At 62.4% G+C, this 17,287-nt stretch overlaps 2 protein-coding genes across 2 annotated transcripts; both read right to left on the reverse strand.

Annotated features, from left to right (window-relative positions):
• Positions 1-89: 89 nt before the first annotated feature.
• Positions 90-3,710, reverse strand: IRF7 (interferon regulatory factor 7). Its single transcript, XM_075546389.1, has 9 exons — positions 3,642-3,710; positions 2,796-3,087; positions 2,556-2,718; positions 2,264-2,471; positions 1,976-2,028; positions 1,718-1,889; positions 867-1,265; positions 638-756; positions 90-440 (listed from the first exon to the last, which is right to left on the reverse strand). Exons 2-9 carry the CDS (start codon positions 2,813-2,815, stop codon positions 285-287), a joined length of 1,290 nt encoding a protein of 429 aa, XP_075402504.1. The 5' UTR covers positions 2,816-3,087; positions 3,642-3,710; the 3' UTR covers positions 90-284.
• An 893-nt stretch (positions 3,711-4,603) lies between these two features.
• On the reverse strand, positions 4,604-15,256 carry CDHR5 (cadherin related family member 5). Its single transcript, XM_075546418.1, has 20 exons — positions 15,128-15,256; positions 14,232-14,316; positions 13,913-13,994; positions 13,732-13,833; positions 10,616-10,752; positions 10,325-10,509; positions 10,181-10,231; positions 9,164-9,256; positions 8,909-9,014; positions 8,713-8,858; positions 8,457-8,627; positions 7,536-7,626; positions 7,326-7,423; positions 7,038-7,238; positions 6,570-6,683; positions 6,385-6,469; positions 6,096-6,274; positions 5,927-5,978; positions 5,216-5,421; positions 4,604-5,062 (listed from the first exon to the last, which is right to left on the reverse strand). The coding sequence occupies exons 1-20, from the start codon at positions 15,254-15,256 to the stop codon at positions 4,604-4,606; spliced, it is 2,772 nt and encodes a 923-aa protein (XP_075402533.1).
• Between the last annotated feature and the right edge of the window lie 2,031 nt (positions 15,257-17,287).

The following is a 17,287-nucleotide window of genomic DNA, read 5'->3' on the forward strand; positions in this document are numbered from 1 at the left end:
GGCCCGCCCTCCCCCTCCCCACAGCCCCATGCCGGTCAGCCCACCTTCAGCTGTCCTGGCCCCAAGCTCGCTGCCGAGAGTGTGCCCAGCCCTAGGGCCCGGTGGACCTGCCCCAGACCGTCTTTTACAAGAGTCGAACCCCTTACCCGTCCCCCAGTTCAAACTGCTGTGGATAGCATCCCAGCATGGGGCCACTAGTCCACCAGGGCAGCAGCCCTGGACAGTTCCTTATTAAACCACCATTGACTGTCAGGGCTGCTTTTATTTGGGAGCGGGGGTACAGCCTACGACAGCTGCCTGAAGTCCATGAGGAAGCGGTCAATGTCATCGTATAGGCTGTTGGAACTGGACAGGCACAGGCCGAGGCTGCTGCTGTCCAGGGAAGACGCACCTTCAAGCTGTGCACCCTCATGGTAGGCCCTGCACAGCCACGGCTCCAGCTGTGGGGGTGGGTGGGTGAGTGGGTGCTCAGCCAGGCCTTGGAGCGGGGAGACTGGGGAGAGGGCTGGGGCTATGCCGGGGCAGGGGGAGTGGGGAAGGGAGCGATCAGTCCTGGAGCGAGAAGGTGGCAGAGGGGGAGGAGGCAGCCAGGCTCCAAGCTGGGACTGGGCAGCAAGAGGGCATGCCCGGAGCTCACCTTCACTAAGACTAGGCTCTTCTCCTTGGGCCTCCTGGCAGACAGGTCCTGCCCGAAGGCCAGGTAGATGGTATAGTTGGGAGAGCCCTGGCGCCGCCGCGCGCGGAACTCCACCAGCTCTGTGAGAAAGCAGGGCCCAATGAGCGACAGCACCAGGGCGCTCAACTACACCCTCTAGGTGGGGGTGCGATGGGGTCCCTGAGCTGCAATGCTCTGACGCCCTACTGACCCTGGAAGAAGACACTGAAGTCGAAGATTCTCGTGTTGGCGTTACGAGGCAGCAGGCTGGCGCTGCTGGCAGGGCTGGTGGAGCCCAGGGGGCCGCCCACCTCCCAGTACACCTGGCACTTGCCCAGGCGCTGCGCCCACAGGCTGCCTCCCTGTAGCTCCAACCGCAACCCTGGCGCCACGTGCTGCAGCAGCTCCTCAGTGTAACGCAGCTGCTTCCGGTCTGAGAGCTCCGCGGGGCTGGGGAAGGCCACCAAGTGCACGTCCTCAGCCTTGGCTGCCGGTCCGGGCGGGCCGTACAGGAACACGCAGCTCGAGCGCTCCACCACCTCCTGCAGCACCGGGCGGCCCTTGTACAGGATGGTCACCTCCAAGATGGTCAAGCCGGGCTCTGTAGATGCTGCCAGTCAGCTGCTGGGCATGGGCAGGGCCAGGCCCCAACCACGCCCCACCACCGGCTACTCACCTGCCCAGGGCGCACAGGGGAAGGGGGAAGGCTCAGTGTGAAGCCATTCATCTGGCTGGGGATTCAGGGTGGGTGGGGGACCTGCATATGAGGACCAAGAGCCCAAAGTTGACACCTCCTCCAGCCCTAATGGTTTCAGGGGAGGGTGAGGGAGGGGCGCCTGTGGGGGGCCTCCACTGCCCCTAGCCAGTACAATTCCCCAGGGGAGAGCTCAGGCACCCATGGGATAAAGTTCTACATCTCTGCTCATTGGGGTCCCAAGCCTTGCCCCATTGGGACCCACAGCCACATGCCTCACCACCCCCACCTCCCACCCCCAGCACTCACCCTGAGAGACCCTGAGGACAACCCCCTCTCCCTGGTCCTGTCTCCACCCCCCCTCTCACCAGGAGGTTGCTGGGGGGCTGGTTCCGCCCTCCATGGAGATTTCAGGTGATGGTCACCAAGATGGCTCTGCTGCATGACCTGGTACAGGAGGTCTGCGGTGCCAGCAGCCTCGGCCTGGGGTGGGGCCATCTCCCCACCAGCATCTCCCAGGAATACTCTGAGGGGCACTGACTGCAGGGAAGGCATAAAGGAGGCAGGCAGTCTGCAGGAGGGGTTGTCCAGGGTCCAGGAGAAGAGGGTGGGCTGGGGTACCTTACCTGCATGGACCAGCCAGCTGTGAGGGCCTCTTCTCTGCGGTTGCTGCCTTGGCCTTGGGGGAGAGGCGTTGGGGCTAAGACCGAAGCCTGCCTTCTGGGTCTCCCCTGAGAAGACTTGGGAGCCAGGGAGGTTGACCTCCACCCCCTCCCCACTCCCGTTTGGCCTTAAAGAAGGAAAGAGGGCTCTCTTGCCTGATCTGACCCCGTCCTGGACCCCACCCTGCATTCTCTGAGACAGCGCTGGGACCACCCTTCCTCTGCACCATCATCTGCTTGCCGGTGCCTCACCTCCCGCTCCGTGAGCACTGCTGAGTCCATACACCTTGTGCGGGTCCACGGGGTCCCCCGAGTTGTCCTGCAGCATGATGAACAGCCCTGTGCTGTGCAGGGCGCAGCGGAAGTTGGTCTTCCAGCCGGCGCGTTCCGGGGCCTCTGGGGGTGGTGGGGCACCCATGCAGCTGCTGGGAGGCCACCTACCGCGGGCCACGGCCCAGGCCTGGAAGGGAAGGAGCAGAGCATGGGCCCAGCGAACGCAGCACACAGGGCTCGGCGAACTGGCCCTCCTGGATCCGGGCTCTACCTTGAAAATGTGAGCATCTGCCTCGTCCAGGTCCTTGCGCGCAAAGTGCTTCCAAGGCACGCGGAAGCGCGTGCGGGCCTCGTCCAGCCACCGCAATCCTTCGTAGTGGCCGCTGCTAACCTCCCGCAGAAGCCACTCTCCAAACAGCACACGTGGGGTCTCCCTGTGGGCCGGGTGGCCAAAGGGTCAGAGCCGAGCGGGAGACCCTTGAGTGGGCACGTAGGAACCGGCCAACCTCACCTCTCAGAAGACGCAGCCATGCCCTCCACCAGAACAGAACAGGCCGGGATGAGGGGCGCTGATAGTGAGACAGGTGTGGGATCGGGTCGGGTGTCACAGGTGTGGCTCAGGTGTTACGAATGTGATAGTCACACATGTGGATTGGGGGCTTGTGGCCACCGACTTTGCCTAGGAGTGGATTTCTTAGCAAAGGTGGCCGTAGGTGTGACTTCAAATGTCGCGAGTGGTTGACATGTGAAGTCACAGATGTTGAGCCAGCATCCAGGCTTGGACAGCGTTCGCAAGCCGGACTCTGTGGAGACAAGATGGGCGTTGCTAGTGCAGGAAGGAGGCGGGCACAGGCGCCTGAAAAACGAAACCAATAGGCTGCGGGGAAACGAAACCTACGCGATGGGTGGGACGTCGCGTCTTCTCCGCCCCCAGCTCAGGTGTCAGCCGCGACTTCGCCCCAGGTCCTCAGAGCCCCCCGCCCCCCGCACTGATCCTCGCCCCTGATCCACCCCCATCCCCAGTCACGACCCCCCTCTCAGCACCGGGTCCTACCGCCGTCGCCCCTCTGACCCTCGGGCCCCAGCCCTCCCTGTCCAGCCCGCCACGCAGCCCCGTCCTTGCAACCCTCCGTCTCAGCACCAGGTCCGCATCCCATGGACCCCAGCTCTCCCTGGTCGCTGTCCTGGCCCGACCCGCCCTGGACCTTCAGGGGCGACTCAGTCCCCAGGTCCACACTCCGGATCTCTCGGGGCTGACCCCTCTCTCCCGCCCCTCCCCTCTGTAACTCCGAGCGCCGAGCGGGCCCGGAGCGCCCTGCGCAGTCCGCGTGGGTCGCGGGTCGCGGGTCGCGCGTACCTGGGTGCCGGAGCCGCCGGGTCGGGAAGCTTGTCTCCTACTGGCCGGCGGAGCCAGCGCGCTATATAGGGCGGGGCGGGGCGGGGCGGGGAACTCGCGACGCCGGCGGCCGGCTCAGGCACCCCCGCCCCGCTCGCGCCCTGCGGCCACCTGGTACTGGCCCGTGCGAAGCAGGCGTGTGCAAGCCACTCACCGGGACACGCCTACAAGCGCAGGCGACTCTGCTGTAAAGCGGATGTTGGGGAGCACAAAAGGCCCTGGACGTTTGGATTCGGAGGGAGAATTGTTCAGAAAAGGAATCCCAAAAGTCCCGAGACCCGATCCTTCCAAGAGGATAGCTAGGACCCCGCATACGGGAAACCGCCATGAGCCACGCGGTCGTCCCTCCTGGCAGTCGGGAGAGGGCCTCTGCCCCCCTCAACCTCGGACCCCCTCCCCGCAGCCTGTGGCCCCTAGGCCGCGCCTGCTCCTCTGTGCCCCCACTCAGACGTCAGGAGGAGACCTGACCCCAGGAAGGACCAGGACCACCCATTCTCCCCCCGCCCCCCGGCAAGTCTGTGAAGACCCTAGGTGTGGGTCCCCTGCCAGGTGTGAGCGGTGGCTAGACCCCAGAAGAACTTCCTGCAGGCAGTGCAGCTGGCTCAGACCTCGGGCGGTTCCCCATCCCTCACCACAGCAGATGGTTTACAGGAAGCCACCACGGGGCCTGGGAGCCGGGGTCCCGCGCTGCCCGTACGCTCAGGACCGACACCCCCCCCCCACGCGCCGCTTCAACAGAAGCCTCTCCCCGCCCCCCCAGACCCGGCTTCGAACCCGCTCCCCTGGCAAGGAAAAAAAGCCCCGCAGCAGCCGGTGAAGTCGCCTGCTAGTCAGTCCCCGCAGGGAATTTGAATATGCCACTTTATTCTGCGTGGGCGGGGCCCTGACCCCCGCCCTGCCCTGCCGCTGAGGGTGGGGTGGCACTAGACGAAGGTGGTGTTGTCATTGGACTCTGCGGCCAGGCCCGGGTCGGCGTCCTGGTCATCGCTCCAATCGCTATCTGAGTCGCCGCCGGCGTCGTCCGGGCTGGGCACGTTGACCACCACCACGTCCGTCTCGGCGGCGCCGATGTCCTCGCCGAACCACACGGCCTTGTAGCCGCCCTCGGGCCGTCGCTCCTTGGTCAGGATGGACCTCACGGCCGCGGGGCTGTCCTCGGCGGGGGCCGCGGGGCCGCGGGGCGCGGGAGGCTGCAGGGCAGGGGGCGGGCTTTTGGCTGAGACGCGCTCGGCCTCGGGGTCCGACTCGGCGTCGGGGTCCGACTCGGGCTCCGAGTCATAGTCGCGCTCGGCCTTGGGGCTGCCCGCAGGTTCCCAGTTGGCGTATGCCACGTCCTGGCCGCTTTCAAAGGCCTGGTTGTCTTGGCCGCCCAGCGAGGCTTCCTGCGGGGGAGAGCGCCAACAGGCCGTGGTGCACCTGGGCTCTGGTTGTCCAGTGCCCTAGGCCTTTCCCTCCTCTCAGCAGCTGCCCTCCAAACCAGGCCACATCCCAGCCCTCCACTCCCCTCCCCTCCCCAGTGCCCTGTGGCCCCTCACCAGAGCTTTGCGGGCGCAGCACTGGAGGCGGGAGCCGTGGTGCTTGTAGATAAGGACAGCCAGGGCCAGCAGGGCCAGCAGCAGGAGGGCGCCCAGCACCCCACCCAGAGCTGCCATCTCTGCCGTGGAGAAGCGCCGGTCCCCAGCTTGGCCACCTCCCGGGACGCCACCTTCCTCCGTGCTGCCTCCCCCGCTGCCAGGGGCCCCTGCCGACAAGCCCGTCACCCAGCAGTCAGCCTCTCCCTGGCCAACCTGTGCCCCAGGCGAGGCCAGGGCAGGCCTCCAGGGCTGCAGGCCCCCAGACAGGCATGACTGACTGACCCCCAGGGGCCCTGCGAGGGACACTCAGGGAGCACTGGGGGTAAGTGGAGTGGCCAGTCTTGGGCACTGAGGGGCTCTGGTCCCCGAATCTGGCCTCTGCACTACCCTCTAGACAGCAGCCTCCATGGAGATGCCAACCCTGCCCAGCCACCCGCCCCCCATGGCCGGCCCAAGCTCGGCCTTGCCCCAGAGTGAGTCCCAGGTGGCCCCCAGCAGAGGAGGTGGGTGAGCGGGTACCTGACGCCCCTGGAGTTGTGCTGAGCTCCTGGGGGGTCTGTGGTGAGGTTGTGGAGGAGCCGCTGCCTGGAATGGCTGGCGTGGGGGAGGTGCTGGTTCCCACATTGGGGGACCCTCCGGATGTGGGCGCGGCAGAGGGTCTCAGAGTGGTACCTGAGGGCGGCTGTGGGCCAATGCCTCCCCCAGAGTGCGTCGTGGAGGGTCCCTGAGAGGGTCCGGTGGGGCTTATGGGCCCAGGGGGGCCAGCTGATGCTTGCACAGTGGTCTGTGTCGACCCCCCGCTGCTGGGTGTGGCTGTGGGGAGGGATGTGGTGGTTCCCACACTGGGGGGTCCCCCGGGTGTGGGTGTGGGTGAGGCAGAGGACCCCGAAGGGGTTCCCGAGGGTGGCTGTGGGCCAGTGGGCCCCCCAGAGTGGGTCGTGGCGGGTCCCTGAGAGGGTCGGGGGGGCCTGGTGGCTTCTGTGGTGGCGTTGCTCCAGGGTCCGGGTGTGCTTCCAGGCTCTGTGGGGGTCGATGGGGCTGGGGCTGGGAAAGGTGTCAGCTTGCCTCTGTCCCGACGTCTAGATGCCTGTCCCCGGGTACTCCACCCTGAGCCCTCAGCTGACCCTCACCTGTGGGGGGCAGCACCTGGTCCCGAACTTGGATCTGCAGGACGGCCGTGGCCGTGGCCATGGTCACCGTGTTCGTGGCCTCCACCTGAGTGAGAAGGCCACTTGTCCTCGCTCGGCTCCCCTGCCCCCAGCCCTTCCCCCTGCCCGCCGCTGCTCCTCCCCGTAGCCAGTGCCCCTGCCCACACCTGTGCATACATGACACCCTCGCTGGTCAGTGGGACTAGGGTCCGCACTGTCTCCCCATCCATCCTGAAATTGGTGTCATTGGTGATTAGGTAAGTGATGGCTGAGTTGATGGCCTGGGTGTGAAGAAGGACAGTTCTGGTCTCACTGCCCCGACACACACACACACATACACACACACACACATTGAGACACTTACACACCGAGAGACACACATAGACATACACTCACTGATACGCACACACTAAGACATACACACACCAAGACACGCACTGAGGCACACACCGAGACACACACACACACCGACACACACACCCCGAGACACACACTGAGACATGCACACACGCGTGCTCATCCTGCCCCCGTGCACAGGAGCACACATGCAGACCAGGGCCAGCAAGACCGTGTGTTCCTGGACAGCAGCAGGGACCCAGTCTGAGCTGGGCACCCTCCCCACCTGCCCTGCATACCGGGAAGTCTGGGTCCTTCGCCTGGACCCTCAGCAGCTGCGAGGGGTTGGCCGCGTCCCTGACGGCTGTACCGGGGTCCATGTGGAGGGCCACGGTGCCATGGTACAGGCTCTGGGGGAACTGTGGTGGGTTCCCAGAGGTGGGTCGGGCCTCCACTAAGACCTGGGTCACCGAGTACCGGGCCCCGTCCATCTGTTCGCCCTGGGGGGGGGTGTCCATTGGTGAGCTGCCAGCCAGAGGAGAGCTGACCAGACACCCCCCACCGCAAAGCCCTGGCCTGGCTCGCACCTTGACGAACAACTGGAAGGTCGTGGGGCTGGGGACAGCCTTGGTCATGGTGAGATTGCCCGAGGACTGGTTGATGAAGAATGTGCCCTCCTGGTTTCCTGGGGGAGGCAGGCGCTCAGCCCTGCCCCAACCCCTCCGGGCTCCCCGCTGAGGTCCTGGGACTCCCAGACTGGTCAGGCGCTGCGTGGTGGGCAACTGGCCATCACTCACCCTTCAGGAAGCTGTAGACAATGGGTTGGCCGATGCCTCGGTCCCCGTCCACGGCGTAGATGGGCCCTGGTCGCAGGGTGAGGGGGTCCAGCTGCAGGGACGCGGGAGGGGGCACATGGGCAGGTGCCAGCGGCCAGCCCAGTCCCTCTATTCCCCTCTAGGAGCTATGAAGTACAGGGTGGGGGCCACCTGGGTGGAGCCAGCAGGGGAGCGGTGCGGAGTCCCTCTTAGTGGAGCTGACCACTCTTGGTCCTGCCTGAGGCCGCTGGAGTGCGTGTTAACATTGACAAGGTTGGGGCGCTCATGTGGGCCTCTCCCACCTGCCTGTGTGCCTCTGGGTGCCTGTGTGCAAGGGACAGGGTGCTGAACTACTGAGCTGACCCGGGAAACCAACATGGCTCCCAGGACCCCAGGGCCTCAGGGACAGACAGGGACACCGCCCCCCTGTGCACTCTGACTGGGACCCCAGGGGGGTGCTGTTTGCCTGGAGCCCACAACGTGGTGGGAAGAGATTGCTTCATGGAGGGAAGTGGTGGGCCTCGGGGCACAGTGGTTACCACGCTGGGCTGCTCTCCGCAAGCTCAGCAGTTCAAAACCACCAGCCGCTCCAGGGGAGAAAGGTTTTCTATGCCCGGCAAGACTGACAGTCCCGGAGACCCACAGGGCAGCTCTACCCTGCCCTGTCAGGTCACTGGGTGCCAGCCTTGACTGGACGGCAGTGAACTTGGTTTGCTTAAACAATTAAAACTCAGATGCCCCCCTCCCATTAGTCTGGGAATCCTAGGTCCTGTTCCCTGGTTCCACCTACTTCATCTCTGCCCTTGACCCCAGCCCTCCCTGACGCAGAGGATCCTAGTCTCAAGTTAGGCTACCAAGAACCCCCTAGCCACGTCCCCGAGAGCTGCCCCCACCCCTGATTACCAGTTGGTGGCCGGTGGGGACACCCCCTTGGTACTGGGCTTCCACACAGACGTAAGGGTCAGAGTATTCACAGGGCAGGAACCAGGGGGGACGTAGGTCAGCCGGCAGGACCTTCACCGTGAGGGTGGCTGTGGCCGTGTGGGAGTGGATTGTGCTCTCTACCTCCGTGTCCTGTAACGATCACCCAGTCAGGCCTCGGCAGGGCGGCGGCCGGCCTGAGAGGCCCAGCTGTTAGGGGGGACCATGGTCTGCTCACCCGAACGGTCAGCTGCAAGGTCATGTTTTGACAGGTGTCGAAGTCCAGCCTCTTGACCAGCTTCAAGGCGGGGTTATTGACACCGGAGAGCGAGAAGGAGCCAGAGTTCCCCTGAAAGGAAGACTGCCTGAGCCCCGGAGGGGGCCCTGGAGGGGGTGGACGAGAGGGTTGGGGTTGGGACAGGGGCTGGGGGTACCGACTGGGGCGACTTCCTGGAGGCTGTAGAATAAGCGGTCATCTTTGTCCTTGTCAGTGGCCTTCAGGTCCGTCTCTGGGATGACCACAGTGTTAACCTTGGTGTCCTGACAAAGAGAGGGCCGGTTCCTGCCACATTCATGTCCCATGGACCAAGCATCAGGGGCAGGGGCAGGCCCAGCCACCACCCCGCCCCCCAGCCCTTCCCTGCCAGGTTCCCCAGGCTCCTGTGGCCAGTGGCCCTGACCCCTCTCACCTCCATCACATCTACAGTCCGGGAGGTGAAGGTGAAGTTAGGAGCGTTGTCGTTGACATCCTTCACTAACACCAGCACCATCAGCTGCATCACCTGTGGAGGGGGGAGGATCTCCCCAGGCTGGTTCCCCTGCTCACCCCGCTCCCGCCCTTGTCTGTCCCACATCTATTTATAGCTCCACACATTCAACAAACCCTGGGGCTGACTGGGGGCCCGCACAGTCCCAGGTGCTGGCCCACAGTGGCTGGAAGCCCAGGCAAGCAGCCCCACCCCCTGCTCCCGTCCCCTGTCCTAGCTTCTGTGTGGCCCTCAGGCTGGGCATGAAGTGCAGTCACAGGGGGAGCTGGGGTGGGGGAACAGGAGACCACTTTGGAATTTCCAGGTGAGCAAGGGGGCTGGCTGCACATTAAGAAGCGGAGAGCCGGGGCTCACTGAGACCCCGCCCACCCAGAGCCTGCCTGGCTGAGAGGCTGCTGGAGGGAGGCCTCGTCCCTCAGATGTTCTCTTGAAACGGGGAGGCCTCTCTTTCGGAGTCTCTGAGGGCTGTGAGGCCCCTGGTGAGGATGGCCTTGGGGGTGATGGTAATGTCCTTAATAATGAACCAGGGTCCCCAGGACAGGACGTGCAGGAGTTGAGAGGACAGGGCCACAGTGTAAGGTAGGGTGGGGTAAGAAGGGGCAGGAGGCGGGGATGGAGGGGCTGATGAGAGATGTGGGTGGCTAGGGGGAGGAGGATGGTAACCGTGGCTGGTAGTGAGAGATTGTGAGGGGTGGTCTGCAGGATCATCTGGGGCCCATGGGGCTGGGACAGAGGGGACAAGGGACAGCAGGGGAAGTAGGTCTGGTCCTTCTGCCTGTCAGCAAACAGCTGGCTTTGGGTGAGAGGAAGCTGCGGCCTGGGAGGGACTGAAGGCTGGGGCAGGGAGGGGTGAGTGGGGAAGGTTGATTAGCTGGGAAGGGAAGGGAAGGCTGACTTCGGGGTGCTCACTGAGGGCAGGAGGTGGGGCTGGGTACTCACCATCAGGCTGCCCCTCAAGCACTCCAGGCTCGCCTGCAAAACGGTTTCTGTCTGTGGACACAGGGGCTCAGCTGGCTGGTGCCCTCAGGCCAGGCCAGTGGGACTGGGGTGGGCACCACAGGGACCCTGGTGGTCAGCACCCACGGCCTGCACCTCATAGTCCGGAGTCAACGTGAGGAAGAGTTGGTTGTTGCGAATCTCAAAGGCCGAGGGTGTGGACGAGGCCCCAAGGGTCACCCGTTGGTCCGCGGGGACAGAGATGTTGACCAGGGGCTCCTTGAGGCTGGAGTTCTCCTCGATCTCAAAGGTCTTGGGGTTCACAGAGCAGACTGGAGAGAGCAGGGGGTTTGGTGCCTGTGGGCCCTCAGTCACGGGCCCCAGCCCCACCCTGCCCCACCGCCTGTTCTCTGCCCTGGGCCTCGCTGCCCCACCCACCCTGGACCTGGGCCTGGGCCTCTGGGGCTCGGTGCACCAGCCTTGTCAGCAGCAGCAGCAGCAGCAGCAGCGGGGGCGGCCGCCACCGCAGCAGGGCCTCAGCTCCCATCTTGGCAGCCACGGCCTCCTCCCACACTCTGGTGCCAGGACCCCAGGACAGCCAGCTACATGGTGCAGTTCCTGCCTTGCTGGCGGACTTCGCTCCTGCCAGGCACCGCCCCACTTTATGATCTTTTACAGCCGGCCTCCGCCAGGAGGGCTCCTGCCAGCCAGAGGCTGCCACTACTCAGGTGGTGTTGTCCCTGGCTGGGGCACAGCTCAGCCTGCTCACCTAGAGTCTCACCTGCTTGCTGCTCAGGGTCACATGTGCCTGGGAGGGGTAGAAAGGCGCTGTAGCAGGGGCTGGGGCATGGGGGCCAGGTCTGATGCCAGGAGAGGGTGCTATAGGCAGGGGCTGGGGCCAGGGCAGAGGGCATTACTGGGCAGCAGCAGAGGCTGGGCTGGGTCCTGTGATTTGTGTCTGTCATCATGGTACAACCTCCTCCTGCCTCGTTGCAGGCTGTACCCCTGGCCCCTCACTTCTAGAACCTCCTTGGGGGCAAAGTCCCTAATACAAGCCTGAGAGGAAGTTGGGGTGGGTGGGTGGAGGGGGGTGTGTACGACCAGGCCCTTCTCTTTGCAACAGGTAGAAAGAGAGGCTCTTTTGCATGGCACAGGCCTGCCTGCTCCAGGACATAAGTCTACTTCCGCCAGGTAGGACTGGGCAAAGCCCAGCACTCGGGGATGGCCAGGCTCCAGGACGTAAGTCCACTTCTGTCAGGTGGGACCGGGCAAAGCCCAGCACTCAGGGATGGCCGGGTTTTCAGGGCAGCTGATGCCAGCGCCCCCGGGGGATGTTGTGGATTGGACTTGGGTGTATGGGACCAGCCCTGATTTCACATGAAGGTATAGCCCTTTTGATAAGGGCTGTCTTGGTCCCGAGCCAGGATTAAGGTAGGGTCATCTTGACTCAGCCTCTCGTGAGCTCCAGGCAGGCAGTAACAGGGAAGATGCCAGGGCCCTGACCACAGCTCCCCTCCCCCAAGTGATCCTCAGAGAGGTTAGCACCACCTTGGAGCACCCACCGAAAGGGCGGGACTCCCCAGAGAGCCAGAAGCCTGAGTATGGTCCCAGCCTCCTAGAGTGCGAAAAGAAGTCCCAGCTGGGGCTGCTAACTACAAGGTCAGGAGTTTGAAGCCACCGGCCGCTCAGAGGGAGAAAGATGAGGCTTTCTACTCCTGTAGACAGTTCTACCCAGGAAGAAAGGGGGAACCCATCACCATGTGATCAGATGTATAACCCCCCCCCAAACAACAGAAACATGGGTGAAGAGAAATGCATGTGCACAGTGTAAGATATGAAAATAATAATAATTTATCACTTATCAGTGGTCAGGAGCGTAGAAGGGTGGAGAGGGAGGGAAGAAAGTGGAACTGATATCGAGGCTCAAGTAGAAAGAAAATGTTTTGGAAAAGATGATAGCAATATATGTACAAATGTGCTTGGTACAATTGATGTATGGATTATATATGATGCATGTATGTATTGTTCTAAGAGCTACAGGAGCCCCCAATAAAATTCATATACAGATACACACATATGTTCATATACATATATATATCTATAGATATATAGAGTTCTACCCTGTCCTCCCAATAAAGTGGTTTTGAAGCAATAAATAAAAAGTTCTACCCCGCCCTAGAGGGTGGCTGTGAGTTTTCTGAAATGGTAAGGTCGTCGTTGTGCGTTAGGGCCACAGCTCGCCCGGTCGTCTGCTGCAGAGGGGTCAAGGTGAGAACCCAGGTCCAGTCCTCCTGCCGGTCACTGTGGGGGTCAGCCACCCCGTCTCTCCGGCCCCCACTCTCTCTCCTTGGCCCCCAAGCACCTCCATCCCAGCACACTTGGCCTGGCTGCCGGCTGCCAGAGACATCTGTGTGGGGCTGGAGGTGGGGTGGGGGCTGCTGTAAGGCCCCCCAGCAGCTGCCAGCACAGTGACCCAGGTGCTGGTTGGCGAGCGAGCAGAAGGTGGCGCCGACACCAAGATAAAAGAGGAGGAGGCCCTAGCCAGGCAGCTCCCGGGTCTAAAGGGCAGCAGCCTTTGCCTGGTGACCTGGGATCTCCTCCCACGTGATGGCTTTCCCCTCCTCCCTGTGGTCCGAGGTGGCGCGCACAGCGTGCTCAGGGGCCAGGGTTTAAAAGTCTTTTATTGAAGCCAAGACCCCTTGGAGTCCTGTGTTCGATTCCCAGTCCTGGGCCAGGTCGGAGGACCAGCGTCTGCGCCCCGCTGCCCCCAAGCATCACAGAAGCCTCCGCGAGCCGCCGGCGGGGGTGTCTGGCTGCAGGCCTCGGAGCCCAGCCCAAGGCGCGCCCCCCGGGGGCCTCAGCCTGCAAGCGAGTGGGAGAGCCCAGCGTGAGCTCGTGACTGGAGCCCCATGTCCACACCCCTCCCTGCCGCGCCTGGTGCTCCTGCGGGGACTGTCCGGGAGGGACAGAGGGAGGGAGGGAGGGACGGAGGGAGGGATGGAGGGACGCCCCGGGGGGGAGGGGGGTGGGGGCAGATGCAGGGACGGATGGAGGGTCCGCAGAGCTCACCAGGCGGGCTGCGCGTTGGAGTCCTGGTGGGACCACAGCAGACAGACTCTGACCTCCCCCCGGGATGGGACCTGGGCCGTGCTGTTCTCAGGCTCCTGCTCACTGCCCCCACCCACCCCAAGCAGAATTAGTCCTGGAGTTGGGGGGGGAGGGTTGTCTCACCTTGCTAATGTGGGGCAGGAGTGAGGGGGGCCTGCGTCATCTGGGGTGCGGACCCTTCTGAACCTCTAAGGGTCATCCTGTGCCCTCTGCGGTCCTCGGGTGCCCCTCTTCCTTGGATCTGGGTGCCCGCTCCCTCATCTGGGGCTCACCCTCAGCGGCAGTGGAGTGTCCCTGCCCCTCCCCCCTCCCCAGGTCTGGGGCGCCCCCTCTGCAGCCTTGGAATGCCAGCTCCCCAGTTCTGGGGTGTCCCCTCTGCAGCAATGGGGTACCCCCCTCCGCCACCCTGGGGCGGTCTCCCAACTCCAACCCCACCCGGCGCTCACCTGCGCTTTCCCACCAAGCCCTGGAGCAGACGCTGCAGCCGGGCGCTGTCTCGCAGACGGCTCAGCTCGCTGGTGAAAGTGCCGTCCGAATGTCGCGGGGCCCTGGAGAGATGCGGGGACCGGTCAGGGCCGCAGGGCCTCTCCGGGCGGGAGGACTCAGGCCGACTGGGCGCGGGCTCACCTGGGGACAGAGGGCCGCGCGGCGGGGCCCCGAAGCAGCAGCAGGAGCAGGAGGAGCGTGGCGCGCAGCACAGAGGCCATGGCTGGAGGGCGCTGGGATGCAGAGCGCTCACCCCGCATCCCTAGCTCACGCTCCTTTATAGCCCGGGGTCGCTTGTGCGCTGGGGGGCCCTAGAGGCTTCCGCCTGGGCTCCACGCTGCCGGGGCCCCATTGATCTAGCAAAAGGTCAGGGCGGCTTCCCCAGCTGTCTCCTGGCGACTGCTTGTCCCCTGCGCCACGTTGGCGCCCCTTGGCTGTCTGGGGAGGTCTGGGCAGGTACCTCCAGCTGCCAGGTTGTAGATGGTCCAGGTGAAGGGGAACTCTCTCGCAGGCAGCGAGGTTTCCAAGGGTGGTCCAGGGCAGATCTGCCAGGCAGGAGTGGGGGGTAAGTATGAGTGGGGGCACCTAGCGCCCAGGGAGATGGGTCTGGCTGGCAGAAGGGTGGCCAGTAGGGGGGGACACAGTGACCTACAAGCCAGCCAAGAACATCTGGGTGACAGGTGGGCAGGGAGGCAGCTAGGATTAAACTGGCCCCAGGCAGTACATTTTGCTTTATTTGCCCAGGTCTGAGAGCCTGAGGTGGGGCTGCAGGGGATGGGGGGGGGGGTTAAGGAGTGCTGAGCTGCCAGCTTAATCAATGCCCCAGCCTTCATCAATACCCCAGCCTTAATCAATGTCCCAGCCTTAATCAATACCCCAGCCTTAATCAATGCCTCTGCCTTAATCAATGCCAGCCTCATTAAAGTTGGACTCCAGACCATCTGGCTCCTAGGAAGCACTTGCCCCACAAATCCAGCAAATTCGGCAGGTTTAAGCTGCCATTGTGACCACCCCACCCAAACCTGGCGGATTAGAAATTTCCGAAAGGAATGAATTTCCAGTGGAACAATGCCCTCCGCCTTCAGCGAGGCCCTAAACCAAACACCGCCCCCTGGTCCCTGCGCTGGCAGCACCTTGCATTCTGAGACACCAGGCAGTTGGCGGTCAGTGAGGTCAGTAAGATGCTGTCTCTGGTTTAACTTTAGTGAGCATTCTGGGATGTTGATTGGGAGGTGTGTGGAGGAGTTTATGAGCCACAGCCCCCCAAACTTGAGCCTGCCTCCACCCCTGGTGGCTGGGGGGGTACAGCCCTGACACTCTTGGAAGGAGGCTCTAGAAGATGGCGTCATTCCGCACTATGTCCGCTGCGGAGCCAGGGACCACACCCCCTTTTCTGCGCTCTGGGTTTCCGTGGTCGGGCGTCCAGGGGCAGCATGGCGGGATCTCACGGGGTCCCGGAGCCTCCGTCCTCTTCCAAACCCTCATGGTCGCTATCAGAGCAGCTGTCCTGGCAAGGCAGAGCTCCTGCTGCCTGGCTCCTGAGCCCACAAGTGCCGACTTCAGGCAGACCTAGAACACTTAGGTCAGATCCCCCAGGATGACGACCTCTGGCCGGTTCAGAGGGCTGCAGGAGGGCGTGTCTTGGTCGTCACAAAGGTGGCGCGAGTGGGTGTTTCTCGGACAGAAAGGAGTTTTCCCAGTTTACCCACATCACTGCAGGAACCCGGTCTCTGGGGCTTTGCAAATCCTGAAGGACCCTGACAGTCTCATCTTTCACCCTCCGAGCGGCTGGTGGGTTTGAACTGCCTACCTTGGGGTTAGCAGGCCAGTTGTCACTGGACAATGCCCCCAGGGTTGCCTCCCGAGGTGTGGCTGGGGGAAATGTCTCGGCCTGTAGTTTCCTGTCACCATTCCTCAGAGACCCACCCCTCTGCTTGTCTGCTTGGCCTCATTTGCCCTTTCCACAGCTCAGAAAGAGCATGGGCTTTAGACACTCCGACGCCATGACCCTGCTCTGTCGCAAAGAAAACCTTCTTCCACGTGGGCGTGGCCACAAGAGCCGTGCCCTGCTCTTGGGTGCCCTTGAGTGGCTCTGACCCCCACTGGCCCAGTGGGCAACAGAAGGAAACACCGCCCAGCCCCATGCTGTCCTCCGCACCGTGACGTGAAGCCCATGCTGGCAGCCGGCGTGCCAGTCCATCTCCTGAGGACCTTCCTCTTGGTCACTGTCCCTCCATTTTACCCAGTGCGAGGTCCTCCCCCAGACCCTGGTCTCTCCTGACGACACATCCAAAGTCCAGGAGACGGTCTCTCGCCACCAGGCTTCTCAGGAGCATCGTACAGGGTTAGGGGTGTGGGTGTCAGCATGCAGTTTTTTGGGGTGACACAATTCAATCTGTAACAAGGATTTTATTGACCCTCTCTCTCAGGGTGTGACATCACCCAGAGCTCCTTCTGTGCTCCAGCAGCCCTGCCCACATTCCTGGGTGGTGAGTCCAGGGTCCCAGGGTTCAAGTTCTTTTCCCTCCCTTAGCAGGAACTCTGAGGTTTGCCTGGACCCTGCCAGTGTCCAAGCTCCTAGTGGCTGTGGGGCTCCCTGCGGGAACCCAGGGCAGTGTGTTGGGACTCAGCAGTCAGGGCAGGCGGGGGCATTGTTTCCAGGGCCCAGCGATGGTGCCCTAGCTACTGCCATGCCCGCCCCAGGCAGGTGCTGGTGAACAGAGCAGGGCACAGACCCGGGAGGGACAGTCCCTCTCTGCTGCACAGGGTGGAGGTGAGTTTGCTTTTGTTTTTTTGTGTGTTTTAAATCATTTTATTGGTAGCGCTTGCAGATAGCAACACATCCCATAGTTCAATCACATCGAGCAATATTGTACAATTGCTACCACAGTCAGTTTCAAAGCATTCTTCTTTTTTAAAATCATTGTATTGGGGGCTTGTACAACTCTTATCACAGTCCATCCACCCATCCATTGTATCAAGTACATTTGGACATAGGTTGCCATCTTCATTTTCAAAGCATTTTCTTTCTACTTGAACCCTTGATATCAGCTCCTCATTTTCCCCCTCCCTCCCCCTCTCCCCCTTTCTCATGAACCCTTGATAGTTTAAAAATTATTATATTTTATATTTTTATGTCTTGCGCTGTCTGATGTCTCCCCCATTTGTTCTTGAATTCCTTGATATCAGTTCCCTTTTACCCTCTCCCTTCCTCCCCTCAGGCACCCTTCTTTATTTATTTATTTATGCCACATCTTACACCCTCCAGTGTATCCGTTTACGTACAGTTGTGTGTTGTTTGCTTCCCTCGAGTGGGGTTTCACAGTCATCGGTGCTGTCAGCCCCCCCCCTCACCCCCTAGATATTGAAGGACCTTGCTCTCTTGGTAAAGGGCCTGCCTCAGCCTTCTGTCCGCCAATGAACAATGCCAACTGTATTCTAAAATAATTATAAAATTACAAGAAGCTGCAGAAATAGTAGAGGTGCCCCTCACCTTCACCTAAACCTGCCCTCACC

This window comes from Tenrec ecaudatus, chromosome 4 (assembly GCF_050624435.1).
Source record: "Tenrec ecaudatus isolate mTenEca1 chromosome 4, mTenEca1.hap1, whole genome shotgun sequence".
Lineage (NCBI taxonomy): Eukaryota > Metazoa > Chordata > Mammalia > Afrosoricida > Tenrecidae > Tenrec > Tenrec ecaudatus.